At 39.9% G+C, this 15,080-nt stretch overlaps 2 protein-coding genes across 5 annotated transcripts in view; both read right to left on the reverse strand.

The window, feature by feature from the left end:
* Positions 1–1,089, reverse strand: part of crebbpa (CREB binding lysine acetyltransferase a) — a 47,764-nt gene extending 46,675 nt beyond the window's left edge. For 2 of the 3 annotated variants that reach the window (XM_085277472.1, XM_085277471.1), the window contains exon 1: positions 171–1,089. In XM_085277472.1, the coding sequence (XP_085133598.1) occupies positions 171–258 (88 nt within the window). In that variant the 5' untranslated portion in view covers positions 259–1,089. The remainder of the gene's footprint in view (positions 1–170) is intronic. The other variant, XM_085277473.1, reaches the window with a different exon arrangement.
* Positions 1,090–1,980: 891 nt separating this feature from the next.
* adcy9a (adenylate cyclase 9a) overlaps positions 1,981–15,080 on the reverse strand; it is a 51,843-nt gene continuing 38,743 nt past the window's right edge. The window contains exons 9-12 of one of the 2 annotated variants that reach the window (XM_085277474.1): positions 12,622–12,773; positions 9,466–9,495; positions 7,078–7,345; positions 1,981–6,771 (exon numbers count right to left, since the gene is read on the reverse strand). In XM_085277474.1, the coding sequence (XP_085133600.1) occupies positions 5,734–6,771; positions 7,078–7,345; positions 9,466–9,495; positions 12,622–12,773 (1,488 nt within the window). In that variant the 3' untranslated portion in view covers positions 1,981–5,733. The remainder of the gene's footprint in view (positions 6,772–7,077; positions 7,346–9,465; positions 9,496–12,621; positions 12,774–15,080) is intronic. The other variant, XM_085277475.1, reaches the window with a different exon arrangement.

Genomic DNA, 15,080 nt, shown 5'->3' on the forward strand with positions numbered 1-15,080 from the left:
GCGGTAAAACCACATTAACTGCTACCGAAAGAACAATCAACCGACTGGATAACGTGTAACGTTGCTACACGGGCATTGGTTGATTTAATGCCAAGTAGTAAAAGAGAAGTTTCAGTGCAAATGTTCATTACATTTGGGTTTGTGTGTGCCGACAGTGTCGAGGCCTTTACCTTGTCCATCAGACGTTGACAGTGCAGGTGAATTCAGCTTCGGCCGCTTAGAGAGTGGAGGTCCGGCGTCCAGCAGGTTTTCAGCCATAGTTGAAATCTTGCCTGGCCGGTCGCTTAAGTTGATGATTCTGATTAGCTTATTAGTAGAAAGTTGTTCAATCACCAAAAACCTTCCCGGTTAGCACGTTAGCAAGCTGACAGCCTGCTAACATTGGCTAACTGGCTAATAGCTAGCTAATTGCCTGCTACCAGCTAAAGTAACTGTTAGCGTTTAGCTACTCCTCGCCGTGAGAGTCAGTGTCTTTTAAAAGAGATGCAATAGCGCCCCGCTTCGCCACCGCCATTCACCCCATGATAATCCAACACCCAACACCCACATTATTATCGTTAAATACCCCAAAATAAAATATTCCCCATGTAAAAATCGAGCCTCACACTGACGATCCAGTTAAATCAGGTGGATTGCTGCATTCCGGGAGAAAAGTCGTAATTTCTAGATGTTCAAAGTACCCATTTTGCGTGACGTCAAATTTCTTCATGCAAAAATCGCGCGAAGCTCCACAAAAATGCACAATTGCATAAAAATGCCGTATTTTTGCAAATCTCTTCGAAAGTCACGATCTGCTCACCGCTTGCCCACGGTAAACAATACTGCTCCCGAACGGCGACAGGGGCTGAATCACCGCACTCTGAAGGGGAAATCAGATATACGGAGCTTTTCTGCCCGACGACCACCAATCCAATTCCCGTTTTTTCGCACAAAATGTCTCCGAAGCGATATTACGATTTCGTTTTCGGCAGAAGGCCGCTGTCATATCACGGGAAGGATGCTCGATTTCTACGTAAAACCCAGTGTTGGACCGAAATCCTAATTCCGAGCCACGACAAGATGGCGGCTGTTGATTCCTTCGGTACAAAAAAGTTTTTTTTTTCTTTTCCAGATCGGCTGTAGAGGGGGAGGGGCCGCGCATTCACGCCCTACGTGAAAACACCGTCACCGCTGACCGCTGGGGGCGCTACAGCACAACCAGTGATTCACACATGCACTTTACAACCCATTTGATCCCATCTTTTTTTTGTAAACTCGGGGCAAAATATATACATTAATGAATAAAAAATATCTTTTTTAAGATGTTAACTTAAATATTTTACCTTATTTTTACAAACTCACGTAATTTTTTCTGGAAAAAAGAAATTAGATATGAAATGTACATTTCAAGGATCTGAATTTCCTTTAATAACTGGAAAAATATGAATCTCTGCATCATATAGGAGTTTTTCCGTCTACAATAAAAAAAATACTTAAAAGTTGTCAGTTTCTAGCCACTTATTTGTCATTTTTGAAATCGTGTTTTACTAACCTTCTTTTAAATTTGTTAACAGTTTGCAACAAATTATTAAAACATACCTTCTTGCAGTTAAAATGCACTTGGTTAATATAAACTGCGCCCCAACTTCAGTCATCAGCTGGCTGCTGATGAAGATCACAACCCTGTCTCCAATTTTGAGACCTTTTAGGTTAGGCCTAATCCTCCCTAAAACCTGGCTAATTTGCATGTTGCCTTTTTGAGAATCTCTAAATTGCTTCCCTCACCTCTTATTTAGTTTTAATAATACAAAACTAAATGACAGTACAGTCTGTCATCACTCATTATATGCACAGAAATTCAACTCCACGTGACTTTACACGTTACAGTATGCTAGACAGTCCAAGCTTTCTGCTTGGAGATTTATTTCTCTCATACTGAAAAAAAAGAGGAATAAAGTCATATAACTCACACATAAGCAAACACACACACAAAAATCAATCTGATAATACGTGTCTCTTATTCATTGTTTTTGGACAGAATCTGACACATGCACATGTATAAAAAAAAATCATATGTGACAAAATAACTGCATATGTACAAACACTGAGTGCTTTGTGCAAATGTGTACAGATTACTATCACGTGTTGATAAATGATACATGGGTAATGTGCACAAAACGTACATTATACATCTCATTCATGAACATAAAACAAATACATTTCAAATCAAACAACACTGTTTAAAATCTGTCCCAGTGTAACTTAGAACACATACGGGTAGAATTTACTTGCAAATTATAATGAAAAGACGTGCAGCTGACATAATTTAAAATGAGTGACAATGTGATGCTTAAGTGCTGACACTCTATGCCTTTATGTATTTCCCTTATTTCTGTCATAAAGCAGAATCACACTTCTCCAAAAGGAAAAGAAAAAAAAAGAGATGACTGAATGCCATGAACTTATCCTTTTTTAAAACGGGAGAACTAGCTTCTGCCAAAACTGAAACAAATCATTTATAAATACACTGTCAAAGAAGGACAGTATTCAGGTAATGAGCAAAGCTTAGTGATTTGAATTTCCTGAATACTGGAAATATATGCATAATAATTAACATATATGTAGAATGACATTGAAATGAAATAGGATGACAGTATAGTCAAACAAAAAATAGGGAGACTAGCAAAGAAGGAAACTACTCACATGCAAACAAGTCTCACTCACACACATCTCCCCCTACTGCACCCCAGATCACATAAGTCAGCAGCGTGTAATATTTTATTCATATGTGTGTGTACAGATTAGTGCTACTGGAGAGGATGTGTACCCACAAACCTGTGGAGTTCTTCCTACGCCACCTCAGATCTATGGCTAGTTAGTGTCACTGCTGTGCATGGTAGGGCTGCAGGCACATGGCCTGAAAATCCCATAGATCATCTAACAACGCAAGGCAACAAGACGGTGAACTTTCCTTCACAGCTGATACTCGATATTCTCCTTTATTTGTGTTACATTGTGTGCTATGCTTCGTTAGATTTGGCAAACAAGAGCAAGTGGAGAAAATGTACAAGTAGTGTAAATCTTTCAAAAAGTAATGATTCTGGGCAACAAAAGCAGGACTCGTTTAACTATTTCAGCGTCTGCAGTGACGGCTTCTGGAGAAAACTCTTTGGATTTTCAGGGTATTAATGCTGCAACGATTATGAAAGTTGATGCTATGATTAAACATAGTCCACATTCAAAAGGCACAGGCTGTGTACGTCCAGAGAGCTTAGTGAAAGAGGTAAATAAACATGTTTTGCTACAGGTCCCGACAGCTACATAACTCATCCTTCTTGTCATTTTGGCATTTTTGCATGTGAACAGAGAAAGTCCATCTAACCCAACTGCTGACTAATTTTTTAAACGTGGTGGTGAAAGCTGAAAATGAATAATCTATGGATAAGGCAATAGCAAACTGTCCCCATTTCGATCTTTTTTATATGATTGAGTTGACGTAAAACCTTATATTTCTCACACACTTAGGAAATATAAGAGAGAAACACGTACTTTCAGGAGAAAAGACAAAGCACGAAGTGAGGAAAGAGAAAAACGAGCAAGCGATTTAATGGGAGCACCACCACACTTTTCCAGATGGCTGGTCTGTGTCAGGAGGAAAGAACTGGAAAGAAGCACAAAAAAAGTATCTGGAATTTATCAAAAAAAGAAACAAAACCTGAACACAATGACCATTAATTTTCTCAAATATACAATCACAATCTATCCTCTGCGTAATGACAGCTTGGTAAAAAAAAAATGAAAGAAAAAAAACTTTCTGGAAACCAAAAACTAAAAAAAAGAAAAAAATACAGTCATACTTTCAGGCACCACAAACAATCAGCTAGATTAGGCTGCACTGCACCTATAATCACTCAATTAAAGTGGCACAATTTTATTGATTCAGTAGAGGCCCTGATTGGTGAAAAGACTGACAGGATCAAGGTAATACGTCCCAATCTTTCAACAGCAAATCACAAAGATAAAGGCAGACGACAATGATCTGTTGGGTAATTTGCACGGATGGGCTGACCATTGTTTATATATATTTTTTCTTTTAGCAATGAAGGCAACGGAAATTCAAGAAAAGTCACAAGATTTGAGTCTGAGGTTTTACACACAGTACTGTGGAAACTGTCACTCATCTCTAAATTTAAACCCACGCCAACAGCCTGTGGACCACCCCATCACTGACCAAGAACTACGCAGTGACTGTCCCTCACAGTCCCATTTAAAGTTATACTTCACCTGAAATCCTTCGAGTATCAAGCGCTCACCTCATCAGAAGACAGGAATGGTGATATTCTGCATTTGACTTATTGACTCCAATGAAAACAACATTAAAGCTGCCAATACTGCCAATACTTGCAAGTATCATACTACCTCCCAGCAATATTAGGACTCTCTTATAATTAATAATGAGTGAAATCTGTGTTGTTGGTGTGGATGTTAGTACGGTAAATGGGAGTACTCAATTTATGGTAGTTTGAATGAGTGATTCTTGTATTTTGGCTATTTATCAGGATTCCAGTAGGAGCAAATGGGAGAGTGGCTGTATTCGGAGACAGGCCAACACGCTGCTGACTTCCTCTTCACTCTTTTCATTTGGTCAAAACAAAAATACAAAATATCACCAGACAGATATTTGGTCTTCCAAGCAGGAGTGGTTCTGATCAAAGAAAAAGCTGAAATATCAGCTAGCTCGCATCGAGACAATTTTACACTACCTGTAAAATTGGACATGTGTGCGAGAGGTGAGCGTTTAATACCTGAAAGACAGATCCCACTATATTTAAAGTGCCTTCCTGCATTTGTGATGGTCTCACTTTTTCAAACCACCTTTCTTCCAGATCTATAGTCCCTTATCTGATTATTGTCCTTTTGATTCTCTCAGCTCTGTTTAAAGTTTCTTAAAAGCTATTTATTGGTAATAACTACTGAATACAAGTGGTCGAAAAAAAGAAAAACACTGTGCAAGACCTGTGCTTAAAATGTGCATTGAGCTGCTACACAAACTAAAATCTCTGCAGCCTGCATGTCCCTTGAAAGTGAGACTCTGGCACAAATGAATACTGTATTAAGCCCTGATGTCAAAGCACAATACATAAATTAACACTGCTTCATGTGATTCCCTCATTCTTCCCAAAGTTTCCTGCTCCGCCTGTCATTCTGCATTGGCACTTATATAAAATCTAAAATAATTTTCCCTTAAGTAAGGTCGGGACTTTGATCAAGTTAAAACAGTTGATATGGCACGACAATAATGATTTCTGTAAGAAATACTTGCATTCAAAATAAAAGCATGAAAAAAGAAACCACAGCATATTCTGTAGTCTAACATTGTTAAAACTTGTTCAGTATTCATATTTTTGTTCACTGTTCTAATCCTGAAGGCACTTAATGACAAAAGCATCAACAACAACAACATCAACAGATCCCTCTTTCCCTTTTCAGCTTGTTCGCCATCATAAACTGCTGTGCTCAACACAGGTAAAACCCGCCCCAGGACTCAGGCAACACTCCCATGAAAGACATCAAGTACAATCTTATAGCCACTGCATCTACTGGTTTTGTTTTTGACGTGACCAGTCTGTCTTCCATGCCAAAGACACTTGCTTAAAGGAAAAGACATCCCGCCAACATCGGTAATCAGTCCTGGGGAGGCAGCAGCTGGGGGCAGTAAGAGGAATAGAAGACAGCGGGAGGAGACAGAAGGGATCAGAGGCGAGCATAAAACTCCTCATTGAGTTTAGTTAGCTCATTCGCTTCCTCATCTTCATCCTCCTCTTCTTGAAGCGCGAGAGGAGCTGGCTGCACCTGGGAGGGGCCTTGTGTACAACTGGGCTCTGGGCCTAGTTCAGAATGAGGAGGGGTGTGAACGTCTGTGGCAGGGGGCTGTCCAGCGTCCCTATATCCTTCCTCCCTCACTTCTGTGGGCTTAACTGAGACAGGCTCAGGGCCTACTTCTGGAGGCCTTACAGCATATTGGGGTTGAGTAGAGAGTGTGGAAAGAGAGGAGGAGGGAGGAGTGGAAGAGGTGGAAGGGGCAGCCACAGGCTGGGCAACTGAAGTCTCACTGGCAGGTAATACCACGGACGAGGGTCCAATTCTGACAGCCTGCTCCGCTTGATCCTGGTATATACTTTCCCCACTTTTTGGGTAAAGGAAAGTCCTCATTTGACCTTTGCCCTTAACATTCACAGTACCTCTATAGTCAAACTCTAAACCCATGGCACTGAGCACAGCATGGCTTTCCTCGCTCACTTGCACCCGACACTCCACGCCGGTGGAGTCCATGCGACTGGCAATGTTTACTGTGTCTCCCCAGATGTCATAGAGCAGCTTTGTGGTGCCGATGACCCCTGCCGTCAGGGGACCATGGTTAAATCCAATGCGGAGCTTGAACCCGAAGCCTAGCATGTTCTTGTTGAAATCATCCAGGACTCCCATCATCTCAAGGGCAAAGTTGAAAAGGGCCATGAGGTGAGCATGCGGAGAATCCGATTCATTCTCAGCCATCTGCTCGACGTTCAGTCCCGACGCAGCCATGTAGGTGGCCCCGATTGTCTTGATTTTTTCCACGCTTGAGAATTCAGGTTTGCGAAGGAGTTCGTCAAAGTCTCCAATCAGCTCATTCAGGACACGGTAGCACTCTTTTCCACCTTCGTAGCTCTCTTCATAAAACTCACTGAAGTTCACAATACTGGCAAAGATCACACCCACACTGTCGTGGTTCTTGGAGTAGCTCTGGGTCACCTGAAATATATGGAGAGAAGAGGCTCACGTTATAATGAACTCACAAGAGAGAACTATCTTCAACTGTAGTCAATAGTTTGAACGTGTGTATACATGAGATTCAGGGTGAATTTAGATTTCATTGTAAATGAACACAACTGCCATTTTTTGCTCATTAACTGATAAAACTACTACTGCTGTATTTAGCCAGAATTTGCTTAATAATGGTTGATTACAAAGAATAAAAAACAAGAAAATGTTTATTTATTGATCAGTATTTAGAGGATTAAGTTCAAGTTTAATAGTTCATTTAAATGGCAACAAAACCTTGAGCTGGTCAGCGACATGGATGGGGATGATGTTGCCGAGTAACCACTCAGCCTGATCTCGCATCATCTGGATCTTGGTGCGGTGCTTGTCAGCCTCGACGTTGCCATGGTAATGGAGACGGTAGCTGATCTCAAACTCGCGGTTGAGGAACCACACCAGGAGAAGAAGCAAGAAGAAGGCCAGGATGGCCTCTGAGATCAAAAGGTCAGAAAACATCTTAGGACCATTTTCTGAACTGCCGTCAATCAATGTTGAGGTGTTTGGTCTGTGGAAGAAAATGATGGGAGAATCAGAAAAGAATGAGGGACATATGGGAGAAATGATCAGATGAGAATTGAAAGACAAAAGATGGTAAGGCGATTTCTGCAGCCATTTCTTGGAGAATCTACGACATAGCATCTTAATAAAGTTTTAACATATATCTTGCAGTTCTTAGCCCAGTTTTTAAGTTACATGTGCTTAATCCAGATAATGTGCAGTAATGCTGGGAAATTTTGGTTTAGCCTTAATCAAATTTGATTTAAGAATCTAAGAGTCCAAACGTTGCCAAAGAGCAAGAGTATAGTTTTGGACTTGCACTAAAATTCTGATTTATTGCAGAGCAGCCAGTTATAACTTCCCAACCACTGTTTATCTGCAGTTTAATTAATTCTGGAAGATTTAGAAACTAGACTTGAGTTAAAGAAGATGAAGGCTGATTGAAAGTGATTTTCATCCAATCACTTTATGGATTTATGTGACAGATAAGAAAATTCAAGGAGTTATGCCTGGTAAATTTGATCTGATAATGCACTTTAGCTAAAAACTGTAATTAGCACTAGAATAAGAAAAGTTATCCTCAATGTAATATTATTTGAGGGGTTATTTATCATCATCACCTCAATGCAGAACATGTGAACTGATGATGTCGAGATGTTCTGATGTACAATTGAAATTCAGTTATTTTATCAAGACGAAAGAATGAGGGAAAAAATTTCTTGTGTGTGATCTGTGTCATATCTTACACAAACTCTGTGAATACATTGAATGTATAACGCATGGGAACAGTTTGTAAAGCAGGTGTGCAGCACAGTATTTGTTTTAAGTAACCACACCTGCAGAGATTGTTTTGCATAGGGCTATGTGAGTAACAGGCAAAACAAGAGGTGCTTTGTTTTCAGCTTTGCCTTCCTATGAGTCTCAATTTCTGCTGCAACATTCAGATTGTTGGTGTAATGGTGTGGGGAGCTCTTCTTCACACGGTACAAGTTTAGCACTGTTTAAATGCCACAGCCTACCTATTATTTTTGCTGACTGTGCCCATCCCTTTATCCAAGCTAGTACTATCAAAGTATACCCAATAAAGTGGCCAGTAAGTGCATAACTATTAACTATAATATCCTGGGGAAAATGCTTTTTAAAACCTTATTTTTGGGCAAAGTCATATACGTTTTTTAACATTTTTTTCATCTTTTTAACTCAGATTTGACTGGTGATTCTATACATGCAGTTTTATGTCCTGATGAAAATGTAAATTAAAGTGAATTTGCATAAAACTTCAAAATAGCTGACCTAACAACGGTCTAGAGGTGTTTCTATCCCCACATCCCCAGACTTTTTTAATGTTAAGTTGCTAAGTAACCACCAGCTGCTGGGCTACTGGCAAAGGTGGATGCTGAAGTTTTTCTTGCATAAAACATACCAACGCTTTATGACCCATGTCTGTATACAATAACTGCATGCATCTCACACAAAGATTAAAAAAAAAAAAAAGAAGATGATCTCCGTGCCACATACTCTCATGTCTGGTGTAGCCACTTCCATTGATTATAATAGAAGTAAAATGCATACTTTAGGCATTCAGTGTAACCACAGTAAAAGGCTGTGGCCCACACTTATCCATCACTGAAGGAGAGAGAAAAAATTACGGAGAATTTCTCTGTTTCAGTTTGTTTTTGTAATTCCCCTGATAAAACTAAAATAAAAAATGCAATGTTGAAGTTTACATATCCAACTGTAATATAAACAGGTGTATCGTGAATGCCCAGAAAAGGAGCCAACAAAGACCAAAGAATACAAAGAAACAGTTCTCTACTTTCATTTTTTTCTACTGCGGCCTTGATTAAGGCTTAGTTGTAGCCCTCATACAAGATTTAAGCCAGCATGAGCTGCATGAGTCATTTCCACCACTATTGGCATTTGCAGGCATTATTACTGCAGCACACAAAGAGGAAAACAGAGGAAGAGAGAGAGATGGATAGGAGAATAAAAAGCATGACCGTGTGAGCATAGGTTAAAGCTAGAGAGAGCTGTAGTTATGAGTAGAGAAAAAAAAGCAGTCACTCCTGTTAACCCTTCAAATGTCAGTCATCAATCAAACCCCTCTGTTTCCACGGAGACACTCACCCTTGAACTGGTAAGCTGTTATTACTCGAGCTGAAAGACACAAGAGTGGTGTCAGTCAGAAGACCAGTCAGGAGCAGTCACACACATGCACACAAACACAAACAATACGCATGCATGACAGCATATAATCAGGGGTTAAAGTGGGCAGAACAAGCCAAAATGGTGTTTCGATATCTTCAATTACAGAGTAATTAAATACGATAGGTGGCTTAATGCACCACAATATCAAGCAGGATCATGTTTCATTTGCTATAGTATGGGGTTCCTTCTAGCTGATGCCAGGAAGATACTCAAGAAATCAAAAAGTAACATCACCCCATCATTATTTGGCGAACTAGCGATATGCTAACTTATTTTCAAAATAGTAGATGGGTGGTTAAAAATCCCAAACTCTATAGCATCATCACAGGCCAGCTGATCACAGCCTTTCCAGAAAGAAAGCAAATGTACTTGAGCTCACAAAACAAATGAATTATAAATTATTCTGAGGAAAGACATTTTTCCTGATGAACTGCTTCACTGGATCTTGAGTGATATTTGAATTCCTGCATATGATGTAGATATTCTTATTTCTGTTGCAGAATCTGCTACAGGTAGCGTGCTTAAAAACTACCAATTGAAATCTGAGCCACAAACAAACCGGCAGACTCTAGTGCACCAATGCAAACCTCTTTCTTTAGCATTAAAAAAAGGAATTATTATTATGTACTAAAGAAGTTCAGTGTTAATTTTGAGACTAAAAAGCAATAATTGCAATAATTTTTGTAGTTCTATTGGTTACATGATGGTTTGTTTGTTTTTGTTTTTTCCCAAAGTGCAAATTTTGCAGGTGAGTGCATTTAAAATTAACAATACAAATGCTATTTAAAAAGGTCAGCAGGAGGCAATTAACTGCAATAAAGTGCTAAAAAAAAAAACAAAGAAAGGAAAAAGCCTGCCTTCTTTTGTGCCTGGTGTGGAGGTGATAGTTGCAGCTCAAAGTGTTAATTTGGAATGCCAGGGGGAGATATTATCGGAGTGATAATTGGCACGAGAGAATGGTTGGCATGGAAGCGCCATGTAAAACTTTGGCTCGCTCCTGTAGCTCTTTACTGAGCGTTTGTCCTGAATGTTTAGATCTGAGTCCCACATCTTTCTGGTCCTCTGTAATAGTGGCATTTTATTGAAACTGAGAAGAAGTCATCTCACTGCAAATACAAAATGCATGCATGCTATGGATGTTTTAAAGGCAGCAAAGTTACGTTTTTACAGCGAGCAGAGCAGTTTGCGCCGTAGATTTTTAATCCTGTACACTGAGATCAGTTCATAATGGAGCACAAAAGCCTCTGCGGTGTCTCTCTGCATACACAGATGCCCACAATGTCACAAACTCCCTCATGTATTTTGCTTTTTTCCCTCCTCTCCATCAGATCAATCACATAATATAATGAAATGTGCAGCTATTAATGCGACTCGGATTGGAAGCATGCAGAAAAAAGCAAGAGCAATGTGTGCATTTACAGATGAGGCACAGCTGCAGTAGCTTCATTAAGGGTGGATTGCAAATAACCTTTTATGCTCTTCTCTACATCCTGCAGGTCAGCTGTTATTAGTGCTGGGCGATATGACAATATATATCGTGTCGATGATAGAAAAGTGTCTATTGTGCCATTTGTCTTCTATCATTTCTATCATTTCTAACCTAATTTTATAAATTATTACATGAAATATACCATTAAAAAGCCTGTGGCAAATATATTAGTGTTGTCTTCTCACTATACATACTCTTAACTTTATGCAAGAGAAAATAAAGTATGAAAAAATGATATTTTTCGCAAAGAAACTCCGTCTTGTGGTTTTGCGACATGGTGCTGCTTTACGTGCACCCGGATTTGCGACATGCTTTACGGTAACTCAAAACGATGGACGTGCGACAGGTTGCAGTTTCATGCCCGGACATGCAACAGGCAGAGACAGCTACACAGGCAGCCCAAGAGGAAGCACTTTTACCGAAAAGAGGGGGTACATCTGTGATTTGGTTACATTTTGGGTTCAACAGCACCAACACGGAGCAGAAGACGCCCATTTGCAAGCTATACTATAAAACTATTCCTGCACCCGATGGCAACACAACAAATCTCTCCTATCACCTACAGAAGGTCCACGAAAAAGAATGCTCAAGAATCCAGAAAATCCGAGCTAAACCAAGTTGTGGAACGACAGGAGCAAGTTGGGAAAAGAAAAACTATAGCTAGCCAAAGATACAGCAGTCTTTCACACAAGGCCCTTATAAGAAAACGTCCCAGCGCCATAAACAAATCACAGGAGCCGTCTCGTGTTACATTTGTAAAGGCATGGCCCCTGTTTATGTAGTTGAGAAGGACAGCTTTCGTGACCTCATCAAAGTCCTTATAAGTCGAGTTGCCTCGCTTATATGACGCATGCCGGGCCAAAGTAGAGACGGATGTTTGCAGTGTCGTGCATTATGCCTTGACGACTGACCTATGGACGAGCAGAGATACGCAGCCCTACATGAGCGTAACCATCCATGTCATTAACAAAGACTGCACCCTCTGCGCTCGCTGTTTACAGACTGCGTACTTTCCAGATGACCACGGGTCAGGTGGTATATCGTGATATATATCGTCATCGTGATATAAAATAATTCATATCGTGATAAATATTTTTTCCATATCGCCCAGCACTAGCTGTTATACACAGGTGCCGTGTTTGAAATAAAGCTGAATAATGCTTGAATAATCTCTGGATGACTCCTACACTTCACCCGAGCTCTCCGCTCTCCCCTCCGCAAAAGTCTCCATCGGTTTCTAACAGAAGACTTCTCCCTTTTCTATCAAAACACATTGATTATTCTCCCGCTGACTCTCACCGATCTGAACTGCTGTTTCTGGAGAGAAAATGTGGAATACCTCCACTTACACTGTGCCATTTCAGTCAGTACATTGTACATTGAGGATTATATGTAGTGAATATATGCAGAGATCTACAGACTAAACACAAAAGGTGCAAATTTGTTTTACAATAAGGGCTGGCTAGAAATCACTGCTCTACCCTACTCTAACCTTGACTACTTAAGTCTTTTATAGGGATTCATGATAGCATCCCACAGAGTACCCTGCACTTAGTGTTTGTGTGTATGTGCAGTTAGCGTCTCACCTTTCCCCAGCCAGAGGACTGCACAACAGCAGCAGCAGCAAAGCAACCCCTGTAGCAGTGGCTAGGATTGAGCGCATCCAGAAACTCAGCTGACAGAAGTTACAAAACTGGATGATGGCCAGGATGGTGGCACAGCACAGGAACGCGGTCACCTGAGGAAAAACAAAAGCTAGTTATTCGAATGTCTTAGCAAATACAACAGCAACAAAGAATTCTTGCACATTCAACTGAAGCGTGTGCTATAAAAACACCTACTAAGCACGTAGTGATGTAATGATGTAATACTGGCTACTCCTCAGCTGTAAAATCCAGGTTTTCTGTTTAAGCACTTAGTGGTTATGTTGTGTAACACAAGTGCATCATACTACATCTTTCACCACCAGAGCCAAAGCCAGCATGTTGTAGCCCAAAGACAATCCATAGGCTTATTGAATAAAATATGATAAAAGCTTGAAGGTTTTTGGATCAAAGTACTACAGTTCAGTTCAGATAACTGCAACCAGAAAGTGCCTTAAGATGATTACCCTTGTGAATTATTGCTACATAAATAAAATTGAATTAATTAGCTTCCCATTTCCCCCACGGCAAACGTTTTTCTCTACAGTTCTTGTTGCCTCCTTGGTATTTCCCTGGATTGTGTCAGCAAAACTGCAATATTATATCCTAAAATGTCAAGAGCAATTCAGGGAATAAGTGCACACACACTTTCAGTTTTCAGGACTAGCTCTATAATTTCATGGAACATTTTTTTTAAATTAATGAATCATTTTATTTGTTTATTGTCACAAATAGACCTTTACGACAATCAAAGGGATTCTATTTTGCTCATTTCCAATTTTCTCCGTACTTTGTTCTTGGACCTTACTATAGTATCTTTGCATGATTCTGATTTCAAAATGATCCTTATTCATCTTAACCTGGGCTGTGGTGCGACACCTCACTTCATGCACATTGTGAAGCAAGGTTTTTTTAGCACCTCTTCCTTTAAACTAGCTTTGTTCTCATTGGCTGGTCCTTGCAAACGATTAGAACAGCAGGCGGGTGGAGCTGTGGTGCTGCTGCATTCCCAGCCTAAGGTGGCATTATTAGGAATATCCTCTGTCACTGACTTCTTATAGAGCCAAGAGCAGGAAAAATTTTAAAATAAAATTTAAAAAAGCTTCCTGGTAGATGCACCTTAATTTGAAAATCCCAGGCGATTTTGAGAAAAGTTGACTCTGGTCTTGAACTCTAGGTCAGGGTCCTTGAGATTCAAACTTGTTTGAGATTTTTAGTAGGTCCACCCAAGGGATGAATTTAAAAATCCTACATCACCTCAACCTTGAGTTGTCATATTCACAAACTTGGGTATCAACAGTAACAATACCCCATGAACCTTTTAAGATTGAGGGGTAAAAACTGTCTACAACAGTGTTTAGTGCAGTCTGAAACCTGCACTTTGGCTTGAAGGGATTACTTCTATATATAGCATGAAAATAACTGGATGGATTTCAAAACAATGCTGTCAAAATGAGTTTTTCACCAATGTTGAAGATTTAGCACTGAACAAACTGTAGTGTATTCAATCTCAAATTGAAATCCACCACGTGAGCAAGTGTTGGGCCATCTACACTAAAGCAGAGTCATGCTGGAAGAGAAAACCTAAGCACAGTCCAAAATGTGTTGGTAAGCTGAGGCATTAAGAGTCCCCTTCGCTGGAACGTATCATAAGTTTACCAGTCTCACAAATCGTCTTCATAAATACACATTCCTTAACCGTTTATTAATAGGACCTTTGAGCTCAACGGTAATTAATTAGCAGTGGAAATAATTTCTGGTACCCATCACAGAAATGTAGCAGTGACAATAATATTGTATGCTGTAATCGTACTGGGCAATTAGTGATACAAAAAACCTGTTTTATCCTGTGAATAAAAGTATATGTTTTTGTCAATGTACCATAATAACAGAAGCGAAACGCAATATTGTGTCAGGACAATTCACTATTTATGCACAATAAATAAAGGAGCATAGCGCGACAATTTCTGTTCAGCGCCAGACTTGCTTGTAACCTATATCACTAATTATGTTATGAAAATGACGTATTAACTACTAAAAAACACTGACCTTCGTGTAAATGCTTGGAGCAGACTAACCTGTGAGCTGGAGTGTTCTGGGACGTTATATTTGGTCTTTGAATGGCTGCAATCCAGGCCATCCGACTGGTGTCAAGCCAGCCTCCAATTCGAGACTTGCAGTCAAGCCAGCCTCCAGTTTGTTTTACGTTCCCTGTGTATTCAAAGTATTACGGGAATGGATGTGGAAACCGGATTTCAAAATAAAAGCCAACTTCGAGTGAATTAACAGATATGTTAAGAACATAATAACATATAATTTAGGCTTTTTTTTTTTTTTTACAAACTCTAATGTTAGATCTATATGACACAGCCTTGTACCCTAATTGTGCCCTGTCACTATCA

This window comes from Mchenga conophoros, linkage group LG6 (genome assembly GCF_057382185.1).
Source record: "Mchenga conophoros isolate Kocher_MC1m ecotype Shallow Benthic linkage group LG6, M_conophoros_male_GT1.1, whole genome shotgun sequence".
Classification (NCBI taxonomy): Eukaryota; Metazoa; Chordata; class Actinopteri; order Cichliformes; family Cichlidae; genus Mchenga; species Mchenga conophoros.